The sequence below is a fragment of the Pipistrellus kuhlii genome, unplaced genomic scaffold (genome assembly GCF_014108245.1).
Source record: "Pipistrellus kuhlii isolate mPipKuh1 unplaced genomic scaffold, mPipKuh1.p scaffold_m20_p_56, whole genome shotgun sequence".
NCBI classification, from domain to species: domain Eukaryota; kingdom Metazoa; phylum Chordata; class Mammalia; order Chiroptera; family Vespertilionidae; genus Pipistrellus; species Pipistrellus kuhlii.
In genome coordinates, this window is record NW_023425558.1 from 1,888,354 (window position 1) to 1,905,228 (window position 16,875).

At 66.5% G+C, this 16,875-nt stretch overlaps 1 protein-coding gene across 1 annotated transcript in view; it reads right to left on the bottom strand.

Moving 5' to 3' along the window:
• MUC2 (mucin 2, oligomeric mucus/gel-forming) overlaps positions 1-16,875 on the bottom strand; it is a 41,275-nt gene that overhangs the window by 11,241 nt on the left and 13,159 nt on the right. The window contains 28 exon segments of the mRNA XM_045573789.1: positions 262-465; positions 2,383-2,509; positions 3,069-3,108; positions 4,143-4,271; positions 4,378-4,476; positions 4,554-4,676; positions 4,817-4,857; positions 4,941-5,045; positions 5,374-5,551; positions 6,390-6,421; positions 6,518-6,663; positions 6,761-6,830; positions 7,113-7,291; positions 7,566-7,785; positions 8,037-8,220; positions 8,344-8,591; positions 8,976-9,150; positions 9,424-9,668; positions 9,887-10,762; positions 10,765-10,825; positions 12,820-13,479; positions 13,645-13,948; positions 13,950-14,840; positions 14,842-14,898; positions 14,900-15,299; positions 15,964-15,987; positions 16,328-16,528; positions 16,781-16,824. Of these exon segments, the coding sequence (XP_045429745.1) occupies positions 262-465; positions 2,383-2,509; positions 3,069-3,108; positions 4,143-4,271; positions 4,378-4,476; positions 4,554-4,676; positions 4,817-4,857; positions 4,941-5,045; positions 5,374-5,551; positions 6,390-6,421; positions 6,518-6,663; positions 6,761-6,830; positions 7,113-7,291; positions 7,566-7,785; positions 8,037-8,220; positions 8,344-8,591; positions 8,976-9,150; positions 9,424-9,668; positions 9,887-10,762; positions 10,765-10,825; positions 12,820-13,479; positions 13,645-13,948; positions 13,950-14,840; positions 14,842-14,898; positions 14,900-15,299; positions 15,964-15,987; positions 16,328-16,528; positions 16,781-16,824 (6,063 nt within the window).

The window sequence follows — 16,875 nt, forward strand, 5'->3', positions numbered from 1 at the left end:
GCCTCCGGGGCCAGTGAGGGCCAGAGCGGCCGGCGGGGCGGGCTCCGGGCAGCCCTGGGGAAGGCGGTCCCCGGGGGCGGCCGTTTGGTGTGTGCCCGTCCTGTGTGCAGAGCCGGCGGCCGGCGGCCGGCGGGGCGGGAGGGCCCCCGCCAGGGAAGCACTCGTGTGGATGACAGCCGTTCACTTCAGTTTATTTCGGGGGGACGGACGACAGACGGCGGGCGGGCGGGCGGGCGGGCTCAGCGCCCGGAGGGGGGCGCGCCCAGGGCGCGGCGGGCGCGGCCGGGCCCCCGGCGGGGCGGCAGCGCGCACAGCGTGTCCTGGCACAGGCAGCTCTCGATGTGGGTGTAGGTGTGGCTGCGCGAGGAGCCGTCCGGGCACAGCAGCTCCACCGTCCGCCGGCTGGTGCGCTCCTCCTTGCAGCACGAGCACTTGTGGTCCAGCGCCTGCGCCTCCGCCGAGTACCTGCGGGGGGCGCAGCGTGAGGCCCAGTCCCGCACGGCCGCCCCCCACCACACACACACACCACACACACCACACACCACACACACCACACACCACACACACCACACCACACACACCACACACACACCACACACACCACACACCACACCACACACACACCACACACCACACACACCACACACACCACACACACCACCACACACACCACACACCACACACACCACACACACCACACACACACCACACACACCACACACACACACCACACACCACACCACACACACCACACACACCACACACCACACACCACACCGCACACACACCACACACACACACCACCACACACCACACACACCACACACCACACACACCACACACCACACACCACACACCGCACACACACCACACCACCACACACCACACACCACACACCACACACACACCACACACACCACACACCACACACACACACACCACACACACACACCACACACCACACCACCACACACGCACACACACCACACCACACACACCACACAACCACACACACCACACACACCACACACCACACACCACCACACACACCACACCACACACACCACACACCACACACCACACACACCACACACCACACACACACACCACACACCCACACACCACACCCAACACACCACACCACCACACCACACACACCACCACACACACACACCCACACACACCACACACACCACACCACACACACACCACACACACCACACCACCACACACACCACCACCACACACCACACCACACACACACACACACCACACACACACACACACACCACACACCCACACCACACCACACCACACAACACACACCAACCACACCACACCACACACCACACACCACACACACACACACACACACCACACACACACACCACACACCACACACCACACACCACACACACACACCACACACACACCACACACACCACACCACACCACACACCACACACACACACCAAACCACACACCACACACCACACACACCACACACACACACACACACCACACACACCACACACACACACCACACCACACACACACACACCACACCACACCACCACACCACACACCACACCACACACACCACACACACCACACCACACCACACCACACCACCACACACCACACACACCACACACACACCACACACACACCACACACCACACACACCACACCACCACACACACCACACACCACACACCACACACACACCACACACACACCACACACACACACACACCACCACACACCCACACCACACACACCACACACCACACACCACACACACACACACACACACACACCACACACACCACACACACACACACACACCACACACACACACCACCACACACCACACAACACACCACACACACCACACACACCACACACCACACACACCACACCACACACACACACCACACACACACCACCACACACCACACACACACACACACCACACACAACACACCACACACACACCACACACACACACACACACACCACACACACACACACCACCACACACACACACCACACACACCACACACCACACCACACACACCACACACCACACCACACACACACACACCACACCCACACACCCACACACACACCAACACACACCACACACCACACACACCACACACACACCACACACACCCACACACACACCACACACACACCACACACCACACACCACACACCACACCACACACCACACACACACCACACACACCACACACACACCACACACACCACACACACCCACACCACACACACCACACACACCACACACCACACACACCACCACACCACACACACACACACACACACACACACACACACACACCAGCCCGGACTCACATGGCGAAGGTCCCGCAGGAGCCCGAGCAGTAGTTCATGAGGACGCGCTTGGTGCAGCCGCCTTCTGAGATCTCCTTGGACTCAGAGACGGTGGAGCAGGGGACCTTGGTCTCATTGCGAGGGATGCCTGGGGACAGCGAGGCGCAGGCTTGGGGGGGCCCTCCACCCCCCCGGGAGGCCCCGCCCAGAGCCCAGCAGCGGGCCGCCCAGGGGAAGCCCTCAAATGCATCATCCGGGCCCGTCTCTCCGTGCCCCCCTCAGGCCCAGGGCTGCCGGTCTGGCCGCAGCGGGTTAGGGTTTGGGGGTAGGGGGTAGGGGGTAGGGGGTAGGGTTAGGGTTAGGGGGTAGGGTTTGGGGGTAGGGGTTAGGGATAGGGTTAGGGTTAGGGGGTAGGGGTTAGGGGTAAGGGGTTAGGGGTAAGGGGTTAGGGTTAGGGTTTGGTGGTAGGGCTAGAGGTTAGGGTTAGGGATTAGAGTTAAGGGTTAGGGTAGGGTTAGGGGTTAAGATTCAGGGTTAAGGTTAGGGAGTAGGGCTAGTGATTAGGGGTTAGGACTAGGGTTAGGTGTTAGGGTTAGGGGGTAGGGCTAGGGGGTAGGGAGAAGGGGTAGGGTAGGGTTAGGATTTAGGATTCAGGGTTAGGGTAGGGGTTAGGGCTAGTGATTAGGGGTTAGCGTTCGGGCACTCACATTTCTTGCAGCAGCCGTTGGGCATGAGTGTGATGGAGCCCTGCAGAGAGGGAGAGTGAGCTTGCAACCCAGACCCCCCTCGGGAGGCCCCGGGCACCAGGGTCAGAGGCGCAGCTGCCACAGAAGGGCCCAGGCCGGAGGCAGGATCCCAGCACGGGCGCGGCCCTCCAGGACCCGGGCACCCAGGACCATGGGCACCCAGGACCATGGGAACCCAGGACCATGGGCACCCAGGACCATGGGCACCCAGGACCATGCGGACCCAGGACCAGGGGGACCCAGGACCATGGGCACCCAGGACCATGCGGACCCAGGACCATGGGCACCCAGGACCATGGGCACCCAGGACCATGGGCACCCAGGACCATGCGGACCCAGGACCAGGGGGACCCAGGACCATGGGGACCCAGGACCAGGGGGACCCAGGACCATGGGCACCCAGGATGCGGGGACCCAGGACCATGGGAACCCAGGACCATGGGCACCCAGGACCATGCGGACCCAGGACCAGGGGGACCCAGGACCATGGGCACCCAGGATGCGGGGACCCAGGACCATGGGGACCCAGGACCCGGGGACCCAGGACCATGGGCACCCAGGACCATGGGCACCCAGGACCATGGGGACCCAGGACCCGGGGACCCAGGACCAGGGAGACCCAGGACCAGGGGGACCCAGGACCATGGGGACCCAGGACCCGGAGACCCAGGACCCGGGGACCCAGGACCATGGGGACCCAGGACCCGGGGACCCAGGACCAGGGGAACCCAGGACCAGGGGGACCCAGGACCATGGGGACCCAGGACCAGGGGGACCCAGGACCAGGGGGACCCAGGACCATGGGGACCCAGGACCATGGGGACCCAGGACCAGGGGGACCCAGGACCAGGGAGATCCAGGACCAGGGGGACCCAGGACCATGGGGACCCAGGACCATGGGGACCCAGGACCCGGGGACCCAGGACCAGGGAGACCCAGGACCAGGGGGACCCAGGACCAGGGGGACCCAGGACCCGGGGACCCAGGACCAGGGGGACCCCCAGCAGCGGGCACACAGCCCCCGGAGCCGCTCACCGGGACGCAGGCGCTGGGGTCGAAGTCGGGGCAGGTGATGTTGGACACGGAGGAGATGAGCTGGTTGTGGATCTTCACGCAGCTGAAGAAGGTGCAGTTGTTGGCAGGGTCGCTCCTCATGTCCCCGGGCTGCGGGCGGAGGCGGTGTGTGAGGAGAGGCGGACGGCCGGGCGCCCGGGCCTCCCCTCTGCGCCCCGCCCCCGCCCGGCCCAGGATGGGCGCCCGCCGGCCGCACCTTCAGGATGAGGTTCTGGCCGCCCGGCTGGTTGATGATGCAGTCCGTCTGCTCGCACTTCTTGCAGCACTCGCCCGGGACGGTCACCAGCCCGAAGCCCTAGGAGACGGCGGGTCAGGCGGCGGGGAGCGGCGGGGGGCAGCCCCCTCCCCCCCCAGCTCCCCGCGGGCACTCACAGGGTTGCAGGTGCTGGGGCAGGGCACGTGGTTGCAGGACACCTTGTTGAGCTGCGTGGCGCTGTCCGTGGCGTTGGTGCAGACGCAGGTCTCGCACTTGGAGGAGTACACTGGGGAGCCGGGCTGGGCACAGGGAGGGGTGTGAGGCGGGCGAGCCCCGAGCCTGGCTGGAATGCCCCCTCCGGCCCCGTCCCCGCCCTCACACACACACACACACACACACACACACACACACACACACACACCAGCAGCCCCTGGCGCACCTGGTACTCGGCGTTCCCAACAACACAGACGCCCTTGGGCACTGGGGGGAGAGAACAGGGCGGAGGTCAGGTGGCAGCCCGGGGCGGGCGGGCCAGAGGGAGCCCTCACCCGCCGAGGCCTTACCGCAGGAGTAGAGGGGGCAGCACCGCCCGGGCTTCATCTCACTCTTCAGGTCGAAGCCCAGCGGGCACTGCGGTGGCTGCTCCTTGCACAGGCTGGCGTTGCACTCTGGGGGCGGGGGCGGGGGCGGAGCGAGGACAACGTGACCTCCCTGTGACCCCCCCCCGTGCGTGACCTCCCCGTGGGGCCAGTCCTGAGCTCCTCCCCCAGCAGCACCCGCCCGGCCCACCTCCGCGCCCCCCCCCCCCAGCCTCCAGCGCCAGTCAGAGGCTCCCGGCTCACAGTGGAGGTGGACCAGGCACGGGGGCGGGCCTGCTCGGTGACCCCTGGAGCCCAGGGCAGGGCGGGGCCTGCTCGGTGACCCCTGGAGCCCAGGGCAGGGCGGGGCCTGCTCGGTGACCCCTGGAGCCCAGGGCAGGGCGGGCCCTGGCCTTACTGCAGAAGGTGACGTTGCAGCAGGGGTCGGCGGGGTTGACCTCGGTGACCAGGAAGGTGCCGTCCTCCGTGCAGCGGGCGGGCGGCTCCTGGAGGCACTGCTTGGGCTGGCAGACGATGCCGCTGCCGCCCTCCAGGCACACGCAGTCCTTGCAGTCGAACTCAAAGTGCTCCCCAAACTGCGGGAGGGGGAGCGTGGGGTGAGAGCTGTGCCCCGGGCCAGCTCCAGGGTCAGCGGGGAGGGGCGCCGTGCTGGGCACGGGCCTTCTGGTCCAGGACCGCGGCCGTCACTGAGGGCCAGGCCACGAACAACACAGCCGTGGCCTGCTCACCAGCATTTCCCTACGCGGCACGCCTGTGGCAGACGAACCACACGTGGCTCCGGGTGCGTGAGGGAGAGCCGAGGACACCCGTGTGCAGGAGGCAGGCAGCCAGGCGGCGGCTGGGACTGCAGCTCAGGGTTAGACAGGCGTGTGGTGTGGAGGGTGGTTGGACGGATGGAGGGATGTGTGGACTGACGGACGGTGGTGGGTGGTGGACGGATGGATGGATGGATTGATAAATGGATGGATGGATAAATGATTGGATGGGTGATTGGATGGATGGCAGATGGGTGGATGGATGGATGGGTGGTTGGACAGGTGGATGGGTAGGTGGATGGATAAATGGTTGGATGGTGGAGATGGGTGTATGGATGGGTGGATGGTGGATTGTTGGAAGCATGATGGGTGAATAGATGGATGGACAGAGAGGTGAATGAGCTAAAGGATGGATGTACAGAGGGACAGAGGATTTAGGGATGGAAGGATGGAGAACCAGAAAACAGACAGAGGGGTGGGAGGAGGGGTTGTGGGCACAGCTGAGTGGACGGTGGACGGCCCTGCTAGCCAAGCTTTGCAGGACTTAACAGACTGGTTACTGAGCCTTTGAACTCCCGGGTTCTCCTGTCCAACCCACCCCACCCCAAACCTCAGGGCCCCTGAGGGAGGATGAGCCCAGCACCGAGGGCAGGCCTACCTCTCTGGGCACGTTGTCAGGCCCCACACAGCCTAGGAGAGAGGAGACGGGACCGTTAGCTGGGTCTGGGCCACAGGGCCGGCTCGGCCTTGTGGCAGCCGGAGGGAGGCCGGGGGCGGGGGACGTACCACACACTTCCACGCAGACGTCGAAACCGGGTGCGTAGTTCATGGTGCCCTCGGGGCAGTAACAGCCCTCCACCAGCATCGTGTTGTTCTCTGGGACGCTGGGCTCGGGGTGGCGGGAGGCGCTGGGGGCCGGCTGGCTCGCGGCGCTGGAGGAGGGAAGGCATGGTGAGCCGAGTGCGGGCGGCTGAGCGCAGCCTGGCAGTGCCGCCCGCGCCCGGCGGGGGAGCCGCCGCGGAGACTGACCTGGACTTGCAGGTGGGCTCCTCGGCGGGACCGCAGGCCCGGTACTCCCGGTGAGGCGGGCACGTCACGGCTGCGGGAGGGAGGCAGCCGTCAGGGGCCAGGCACACGGAGGAGCCCGCCCCCCAAAGTGACCGTCCTGCCCGGCTCAGCACCCCACGCCGACACCAGCTGAGCGGCAGGTGCCCAGTGGTCAGAGGCAGCCTCGCCCTCCCAGCCTCCAGCCAGCCCTCCCTCCCCCACAACAGCCCAGCCCGCTCTCCACGCGTGCCCGGCCGCCCTCCAGCCTGCTTCAGGCTGGCACAGCACCCAGTGAGCCCTGCGGGAGCCCAGGCCGGGGGTGGGCGGCACTCACAGCAGGCCCCGTGGGTGTGGTTCCGCCAGTCGACGCAGACGCCCTCGTGGGCACAGAGGGCCGCGTAGGTCTGCAGGCTGGCGCACTCCATGCCCGAGTTGGGCACGTTGCAGGTGTCGAACACGCAGGCCTCATAGTAATGCTGGGGGGGCGCCAGGGGGTGGCACTGGGCAAACAGGCTGCGGGGAGGGACACAGGTCACAACCCACTTCTCACCCCTCTGCCCAGCCCTGCCCCCGCCGCCCCCTAGAGGCCCTGTCTAAGCCACTTCTCCCTCCACCGTCAGCCCTGCCCGCCGGGCAGCCCTCGGGGTCAGAGAGGCAGAGGGCGTCTGACCAGGCAGCTGGGCCCCGTGGAAGCGGAGCCTGCCCCGCCCCCAGCGCCCTGCCCCTGCTCTCCTTGCTGATGGAGCACAGCGGAGCCCGCCAGGGAGACCCGCGCCGGCGGCCGCACCTGCTCTTGATGAGCTCGCAGAGCGGCGAGGAGCAGTTCTTGTGGGGGCCGGTGCCGCTGGGGGCCGTGGTGGCCGGGCGCCGGGTGGTGGAGCTGGTGTGCGGACAGTGCGGCTTGGAGGGGTCGTTCACCACCCACTGGTCGGCAGCCAGCTCGCAGTCAGAGACGACCTCTCCGCTGGGCAGCACGCAGTCATCCGCGGTGCTGTTGGTGCAGGTGCCTGGGGGGCGGGAGGCCGGCTCAACCCTCCGCCCGCGCCCCGCCGGCCCAGGCCTCACCAACCGCGCCCGTGTCCGCCCGGCCAGACCCAGGGCCAGCGCTGTGGCCCGAGGGGGTGCCAGCCGCCCCCGCCCCCCTGCAGGGCCCCGAGTCCCTGAGCCGCAGGGCCCGGGCAGAGGAGGAGCGGAAGAGCCGCCCAGACCCTGCCCGCCCCCGCCCCGCTGGCAGCCCGGAGCCCAGCGGGGGACTCACCGCACTGGCCCTTGGTGTTGTTGCCGAACAGGCGGTAGGGCAGCCGGATGGAGAAGGCCAGGCCGTTGTAGGAGATGATGGCGCCCAGCTCGGGGATGTCCACCACGAAGTTGATGCCCGACTCGTACACCTGCAGCCCGTACTTGCGGTAGGGCAGCGCCACCGCCTGCTTGTTGACCTGCACCTGCAGCCGGACACGGGGTCAGGGTGCTGGGCAGCTGGCCGCCGGCACCCCTCCGCCCCGCTCCGGGCCTCTGCCACGGGAGCCACGTGCGCTGCCGCGGGCCGGGCCGGGGTGCGGGCGTACCTGGACCCGCATGGGCGCCATGTGCACCGTCTTGATGAGCACCTCCTGGGTCTCGTGGCGCACGATGAGCGTGCGCGGGCAGGACACGCGGTCGCGCACGTCGCAGTGGTAGTTGTCGATGTAGACGCCGAAGTTGTCCACGGTGGGCCGCACCTCCTCCACCAGCACGTAGGTGCAGTTGCCCTGGTAGCTGTAGTAGAGCCCGTCGAAGGTGACGTAGTGGGGGTCACCCCAGCCGGAGCAGTAGCCTGCGGAGGGGCCGGGTGAGCCGGTGCAGAGCCTGGCGGGACGGGGCGGGGCGGGCGGGGACCAGGAGCGAGGAGACTGCTTCCCGGGCTCCCGAGCACCCAAGCCGGGGGGCCTGGTCCCCCCTCCAGCCCCCAAAGGGCCTCCCGCCCCCACTCCTCCCACGGACCGCCTGGCTTTGAGCCAGAGGGCGGGGTGCAGAAGCAGCCACCGGCGGAGGTGGCGGAGGTCAGCTGGGCAGGCCCCGCCCCTGCCCGGGAGGGAAGGGGGTGTGAGAAGCCTGGGCGGGCCTGGGCCTGCAGCCTCCCACAGCGGGAGGCGGGGAGGCGGGGAGGCGCTGGGGCAGGGACGGCGGGGCGGGCGGCGGCCCTGGCTGGGCGGCTTACAGTCACACTCCCAGTGCCAGCAGCAGCCGTCGGGGTCCATGACGCGCACCGGCGTGAGGTTGTTGGAGCAGGTGGGCATGGGCGGCGGCTTGCACTCCACCTGCACCAGCTCCACCGTGTGGTCGTGCTTGCAGACGGCCATGGTGCAGTTACACAGCCACCAAGTCTCGTTCTCCTGCGGCAGGAGGGCGCGGGTCAGCCGGGGCGGCCGGGGGCGGCCGCGGTCAGCTGCGGTTGGCCAGCCCCCGCTGCCCACTGAGGAGGGGCCGTGCTCGGGGCCCTCTCGGGGGGCAGACGGAGCTGCATCTCGTTCCCGCAAGGAGAGGTGGCGGGCGGGGAGAGCTCCATGGGGCCGCCCGGGACTTGGGGGCAGGAAGGCAGCGCTGGGGCCTCAGGCCTGGTCAGCGCATCCACCTGAGGGGACGGCAGCCACCCACAGCCCGCTGACCTTCCTGGGAGGATCGAAGTCCGGGCACCCGGGGGGGTTGGTGGGCGTGGTCGGCGTGGTCGACGTGGACGGCGTGGTCGGCGTGGTCGGCATGGTCGATGTGGATGGCGTGGTCGGTGTGGTCGACGTGGATGGCATGGATGGCGTGGACGGGCAGGGCCAATTGAAGATCTCAAAGGTGCAGGTGTGGGAGCAGTTCACGTAGTAGCAGGTATCCCCATGGGTGCCGTTGTACACCATCTCGCCTGCAGGGAGAGCCCAGACCCTATGCTGTCCAACAGGCCGGTCCCCACGGAGGCCCCGGACCCCGCCGTGGCCGCTGCAGGGAGGGGCCGGCAGGAGACAGCCGCCTACAGCGTGTGGCTTCCCCAGCAGCGCCCGGGCTAGGCCGCTGACCTGGCCCCTCCCGCCCCACTCCGTCCCGCAGCCTCTGCCTGGGAGTCAGAAGAGAAGGCTTGGGTACCTGGCTCATAGTAGGTGTCATTCAGAATGCAGCAATACATCTGGGACGAGCTGGGCCTTGTGGTCGGCGAGGAGCTGGGCACGCCAGTAGAGACACTGGTGGTCGGGGTGGTCGACGGGCGTCCAGACGAAGTAGGGGTTCCCATGGTGGTCGTTGACGTAGTCACGGGAGTGGAGGTGGGGGTATGAGGAGTGGGGGTTGGTGTCTCTGTTGAGCTGATGGTGGGTGAGGTGGTGGGTGAGGTGGTGGGTGAGGTGGGGGTGGGGGTCGGAGTCACAGTGGTGGTAGGGGTTGGGGTGGGTGTCTCAGTTGAGGTGGTGGTGGGTGAGGTGGTGGGTGAGGTGGTGGGTGAGATGGGGGTGGTGGTTGGGGTCACAGTGGTGGTTGAGGTTGGGGTGGGTGTCTCAGTTGAGGTGATGGTAGGTGAGGTGGTGGGTGAGGTGGTGGTAGATGAGGTGGTGGGAGAGGTGGTGGGTGAGGTGGTGGGGGTGGTGGTCGGAGTCACAGTGGTGGTAGGGGTTGGGGTGGGTGTCTCAGTTGAGGTGGTAGGTGAGGTGGTGGGTGAGGTGGTGGGTGACGTAGGGGTGGTGGTCGGGGTCACAGTGGTGGTAGGGGTTGGGGTGGGTGTCTCAGTTGAGGTGGTGGGTGAGGTGGTGGGTGAGGTGGTGGTAGATGAGGTGGTGGGTGAGGTGGTGGGTGAGGTGGGGGTGGTGGTCGGAGTCACAGTGGTGGTAGGGGTTGGGGTTGGTATCTCAGTTGAGGTGGTGGTGGGTGAGGTGGTGGGTGAGGTGGTGGGGGTGGTGGTCAGAGTCACAGTGGTGGTAGGGGTTGGGGTGGGTGTCTCAGTTGAGGTGGTGGTGGGTGAGGTGGTGGTGAGGTGGTGGGTGAGGTGGGGGTGGTGGTTGGGGTCACAGTGGTGGTTGAGGTTGGGGTGGGTGTCTCAGTTGAGGTGATGGTAGGTGAGGTGGTGGGTGAGGGTGGTGGTAGATGAGGTGGTGGGAGAGGTGGTGGGTGAGGTGGTGGGGTGGTGGTCGGAGTCACAGTGGTGGTAGGGGTTGGGGTGGGTGTCTCAGTTGAGGTGGTGGGTGAGGTGGTGGGTGACGTGGGGGTGGTGGTCGGGGTCACAGTGGTGGTAGGGGTTGGGGTGGGTGTCTCAGTTGAGGTGGTGGTAGGTGAGGTGGTGGGTGAGGTGGTGGTGGTGAGGTGTGGTGGTGGTGGGTGAGGTAGGGGTGGTGGTCGGAGTCAGTGGTGGTGGGGGTTGGGGTTGGGTGTCTCAGTTGAAGTGGTGGTGGGTGAGGTGGTGGGTGAGGTGGTGGTGGTAGGGGTTGGGGTTGGTGTCTCAGTTGAGGTGGTGGTAGGTGAGGTGGTGGTAGGGGTTGGGGTTGGTGTCTCAGTTGAGGTGGTGGTAGGTGAGGTGGTGGGTGAGGTGGGTGGTAAGGGGTTGGGGGTTGGTTGTCTCAGTTGAGGTGGTTGGTGGGTAAGGTGGTTGGTGAGGTGGTGGTAGGGGTTGGGGTTGGTGTCTCAGTTGAGGTGGTGGTGGGTAAGGTGGTGGGTGAGGTGGTGGGTGAGGTGGTGGGTGAGGTGGTGGGTGAGGGGGTAGGGGTTGGGGTGGGTGTCTCAGTTGTGGTGGTGGTAGGGGTTGGGGTGGGTGTCTCAGTGGTGGTGGTGGTAGGGGTTGGGGTGGGTGTCTCAGTGGTGGTGGTGGTAGGGGTTGGGGTTGGGGTCTCAGTTGAGGTGATGGTGGGTGAGGTGGTGGGTGAGGTGGTGGTGGTAGGGGTTGGGGTTGGTGTCTCAGTTGAGGTGGTGGTGGGTGAGGTGGTGGATGAGGTGGTGGTGGTAGGGGTTGGGGTTGGTGTCTCAGTTGAGGTGGTGGTAGGGGTTGGGGTTGGTGTCTCAGTTGAGGTGGTGGTAGGTGAGGTGGTGGGTGAGGTGGTGGTAGGGGTTGGGGTGGGTGTCTCAGTGGTGGTGGTGGTAGGGGTTGGGGTGGGTGTCTCAGTTGAGGTGGTGGTGGGTGAGGTGGTGGGTGAGGTGGGGGTGGTGGTCGGGGTCACAGTGGTGGTAGAGGTCGGGGTTGGTGTCTCAGTGGTGGTGGTGGTAGGGGTTGGGGTTGGGGTCTCAGTTGAGGTGGTGGGTGAGGTGGTGGGGGTCGGGGTGGGGGTCACAGTGGTGGTAGGGGTTGGGGTTGGTGTCTCAGTGGTGGTGGTGGTAGGGGTTGGGGTTGGTGTCTCAGTTGAGGTGGTGGTAGGTGAGGTGGTGGTAGGGGTTGGGGTTGGTGTCTCAGTGGTGGTGGTGGTAGGTGAGGTGGTGGTAGGGGTTGGGGTTGGTGTCTCAGTTGAGGTGGTGGTAGGGGTTGGGGGTGGTGTCTCAGTTGAGGTGGTGGTAGGTGAGGTGGTGGGTGAGGTGGTGGTAGGGGTTGGGGTTGGTGTCTCAGTTGAGGTGGTGGTGGGTGAGGTGGTGGGTGAGGTGGTGGTAGGGGTTGGGGTTGGTGTCTCAGTTGAGGTGGTGGTGGGTAAGGTGGTTGGTGAGGTGGTGGTAGGGGTTGGGGTTGGTGTCTCAGTTGAGGTGCTGGTGGGTAAGGTGGTTGGTGAGGTGGTGGGTGAGGTGGTTGGTGAGGATGTAAGTGAGGTGGTTGGTGAGGATGTAGGTGAGGTGGTGGATGAGGTGGGGGTGGTGGTTGGGGTCACAGTGGTGGTAGGGGTTGGGGTGGGTGTCTCAGTGGTGGTGGTGGTAGGGGTTGGGGTGGGTGTCTCAGTGGTGGTGGTGGTAGGGGTTGGGGTGGGTGTCTCAGTGGTGGTGGTGGTAGGGGTTGGGGTGGGTGTCTCAGTGGTGGTGGTGGTAGGGGTTGGGGTGGGTGTCTCAGTTGAGGTGGTGGTGGGTGAGGTGGTGGGTGAGGTGGTGGGTGACGTGGTGGGTGAGGTGGTCGGTGAGGTGGTGGGTGAGGTGGTCGGTGAGGTGGTGGGTGAGGTGGTGGGTGAGGTGGTGGGTGAGGTGGTGGGTGAGGTGGTCGGTGAGGTGGTGGGTGAGGTGGTGGGTGAGGTGGTGGGTGAGGTGGTCGGTGAGGTGGTGGGTGAGGTGGTGGGTGAGGTGGTGGGTGAGGTGGTAGTAGATGTGGTGGTGGAGGTCACTGTGGAGGTGGAAGAGCAGTAACCACAGCAGTAGACGTTGATCTCATAGTTGTAGCAGACGGGCACTATGCTGGCGCCCCCTGGCTTCTGGTCTTGGTTTTTGCACTCGAGCCCCACGGAGACATCGCACACCACAGTCTGCCCCAGCTCTTGGATGGGGCGGTCTGGAAACAGGGCGGCTCTGCAGGAGATGTTGGCTGCCCAGCCGTGCTGACAGACCTGGCCAACGAGCTCAAAGTCGCCACCTGATGGGCTGAAGTCCGGCTTCCCACTGTCTTTCCAGCCCGTCCAGCTGCACTCCTCCAGGCATGGAGTGGGTTGTGGCGCCGTCGTGGTGGGCGTTGGTGTAGCTGTGGATGTCGTAGTGGTGGTCGTCACAGTGGTCGTTGGCTCTGGTGTGGGGGTGGTGGGTGAGGTGGTGGTGGGGGTGGTCGGGGTCACAGTGGTGGTAGAGGTCGGGATTGGTGTCTCAGTGGTGGTGGTGGTAGGGGTTGGGGTTGGGGTCTCAGTGGTGGTGGTGGTAGGGGTTGGGGTGGGTGTCTCAGTGGTGGTGGTGGTAGGGGTTGGGGTGGGTGTCTCAGTGGTGGTGGTGGTAGGGGTTGGGGTTGGTGTCTCAGTGGTGGTGGTGGTAGGGGTTGGGGTGGGTGTCTCAGTTGAGGTGGTGGTGGGTGAGGTGGTGGGTGAGGTGGTGGGTGAGGTGGTCGGTGAGGTGGTGGGTGAGGTGGTGGGTGAGGTGGTGGGTGAGGTGGTGGGTGAGGTGGTGGGTGAGGTGGTCGGTGAGGTGGTGGGTGAGGTGGTCTGTGAGGTGGTGGGTGAGGTGTGGGTGAGGTGGTGGGTGAGGTGGTGGGTGAGGGTGTCGGTGAGGTGGTGGGTGAGGTGGTGGGTAGGTGTGGGTGAGGTGGTCGGTGAGGTGGTGGGTGAGGTGTGGGTGAGTGGTGGGTGAGGGGGTGGGTGAGGTGGTCGGTGAGGTGGTCGGTGAGGTGGTGGGTGAGGTGGTGGGTGAGGTGGTGGGTGAGGTGGTGGGTGGGGTGGTGGGTGAGGTGGTGGGTGAGGTGGTAGTAGATGTGGTGGTGGAGGTCACTGTGGAGGTGGAAGAGCAGTAGCTACAGCAGTAGACGTTGATCTCATAGTTGTAGCAGACGGGCACTATGCTGGCGCCCCCTGGCTTCTGGTCTTGGTTTTTGCACTCGAGCCCCACGGAGACATCGCACACCACAGTCTGCCCCAGCTCTTGGATGGGGCGGTCTGGAAACAGGGCGGCTCTGCAGGAGATGTTGGCTGCCCAGCCGTGCTGACAGACCTGGCCAACGAGCTCAAAGTCGCCACCTGATGGGCTGAAGTCCGGCTTCCCACTGTCTTTCCAGCCCGTCCAGCTGCACTCCTCCAGGCATGGAGTGGGTTGTGGCGCCGTCGTGGTGGGCGTTGGTGTAGCTGTGGATGTCGTAGTGGTGGTCGTCACGGTGGTCGTTGGCTCTGGTGTGGGGGTGGTGGGTGAGGTGGTGGGGGGGGTGGTGGGTGAGGTGGTGGGGGTCGGGGTGGGGGTCACAGTGGTGGTAGGGGTTGGGGTTGGTGTCTCAGTGGTGGTGGTGGTGGTGGGTGAAGTGGTTGGTGAGGTGGTGAGTGAGGTGGTTGGTGAGGATGTAGGTGAGGTGGTGGGTGAGGTGGTGGTAGCGGTCGGGGTTGGTGTCTCAGTTGAGGTGGTGGTGGGTGAGGTGGTGGGGGTGGGGGTGGGGGTGGTGGTCGGGGTCACAGTGGTGGTAGAGGTCGGTGTAGTGGTTGTGGGGGTGGTGGTGGGGGTGGGTGGTGGTGGTGGTGGTGGTGGGGGTGGTGGTGGGGGTGGTGGTGGGGGGGGTGGTGGTGGTGGTCGGAGGGGTGGTGGGGGGTGGTGGTGGGGGTGGTGGTGGTGGGGGTGGTGGTGGTGGTGGTGGTGGTGGGGGTGGTGGTGGGGGTGGTGGTCGGGGTCACAGTGGTGGTAGAGGTCGGTGTGGGGGTGGGGGTGGGGGTCGAGGAGCAGGGCAGACAACAGTTGACGCGGATCTCATAGTCGTAGCACATGGGGAACAGGCTGTTTTCAAACTGGTCCTCGTTTTTGCAGACGAAGCCCTCGGAGAGGCTGCAGCGGGCCTTCTGGCCCAGCTCCTCCCAGCTGAGGTGCGGCTCCACCGCCGCGCGGCACTGGATGTCCTCGGGCGCCGGGCACACGTGGAGGAAGGTCTCCGTGTCGCCGCTGTCGGGGCCGGGGCCGGGGTGGTCCCGGTTGATCCAGTCGGACCAGAAGCAGCACAGGCCTGGGGAGCAAGGCCCGGCCTCGGTCACTGTGCCCGGGCGGCCCGGGAAGCTCAGTGGCCCCGGCTGGCGGTGCCTGCCCCGAGAGGCCCAGGCTGGAGGTCTGGACGCCACCCCACCCCCCTGCAGCTGAGCACCGAGGCCCAGCGAGGGGCCCGCGGGCCAGAGTCCCACCGCGGCCCTTGGTCAGCTGTGGCCAAAGCCTCGTGCCAAAAAGGTAGGAAACGGCCCTGGCGGGGGGGCAATGGTTAGCGCACGGGCCCACTCCTGTAAGGGCTGGTACCCCACTCACTCCCTCCCCCGGTTGCATATTCGTGTGCGGGAGGCAACCGATGGGTGTGTCTGTTTCACATGGACGTCTCCCTGTTCCTCCCTCCCTCCCTCCCTCTCTCTTTGAAAAGCAAAGGGAAATAGATCCTCAGCTGAGGATTAACACGGGGGGGGCACCCATTCCAGGGAGGAAGCCGGTGGAAGGAGCCTGGTCTCCACTCCTGACCAACAGGTCACCCCGCCCTGGCCGAGGCTTCCCGAGTGCCCAGACCCTCTGTGGCCCCTGAGCAGGTGGCGGGGGCGGGGGGGGGGGGGAGAAAGGGGCCGTTCGGCCTGGGCTTGGGCGGCTGCTCCCCGCCCACCCGGCCCCCCCGGGCACGGCGCCCACACACTTACTCGGAGTCGTGGAGGGCTTTGACACTGCGGGGACGGAAAGAAGACAGGTCACTGCACCGCTGGACACCCACACGCCGCCTCCCTCCCACGGCGTCTCTCCCGCGTCTGCCACGCCCCTCCCGCCGGCCCCCCGCGGCCTCGGAGGGCCGCCTCTGCTCCCCCAGCCGCGGGGCCGCTGGCTGGCCGGGCCGGAAGGCGCCAGGGCCTCCGCGGAGGGCCGGGCCGGGTGCCGTCCTGGCTCGGGTGCGGGCAGCTGGGCCCCGGGGACGCCCAGTCCCGGAGCCGAGAGGCAGTGCCTGCGGCCTGGGCACCCGGCCTCCTGCTGCCCCAGAAGGGCCTTCCTGCTGCCTGGGGGCGGGCTCACCTGTGCTGGGCGTCGTGGTGGTGGGCGTCGTGGTGGGGGTGGGGGTGGGGGTGGTGGTGACGGGGGTGGTGGTGGGGGTGGAGGAGGAGGTGGGCGTCGTGGTGGACACACAGATGTTGAAGTGCCTCTCCACCGTCCCATTGGGGCCGCAGACCTCCCAGTAGCAGAAGGAGCCGTCCTGGGTGAAGTTGAGGATCTTCCCTGGGGGCAGAGGGCGGCGTCAGGGAGAGAGGGAGAGGCAGGGGCCCCAGCTCCTGCCAGCCGTGAGCCAGTGACCCCACAGGAACCCCACCCAGAACCCTAAGGCCCCCAGAACAGCAGCCGCACCCCAGGCTCCCCACCGGAGAGGCGCAGTGGGTGGGAGCCCCCAGGGAGGCTGCAGGGCCCCGGAGGAGAGCCCCCGCCCCCGCCCCCGCCCCCGCCCCCCGGCCAGGCGTCCGGGGACGGGCTCACCTTCCTCCGGCCGGCAGACGACTTGCGAGTTGTTGCCACACACGCTGCAAGGCAAGTGCAGGCTGCAGTCCGGGAGCCCGGCTGCCTGGCCCAGT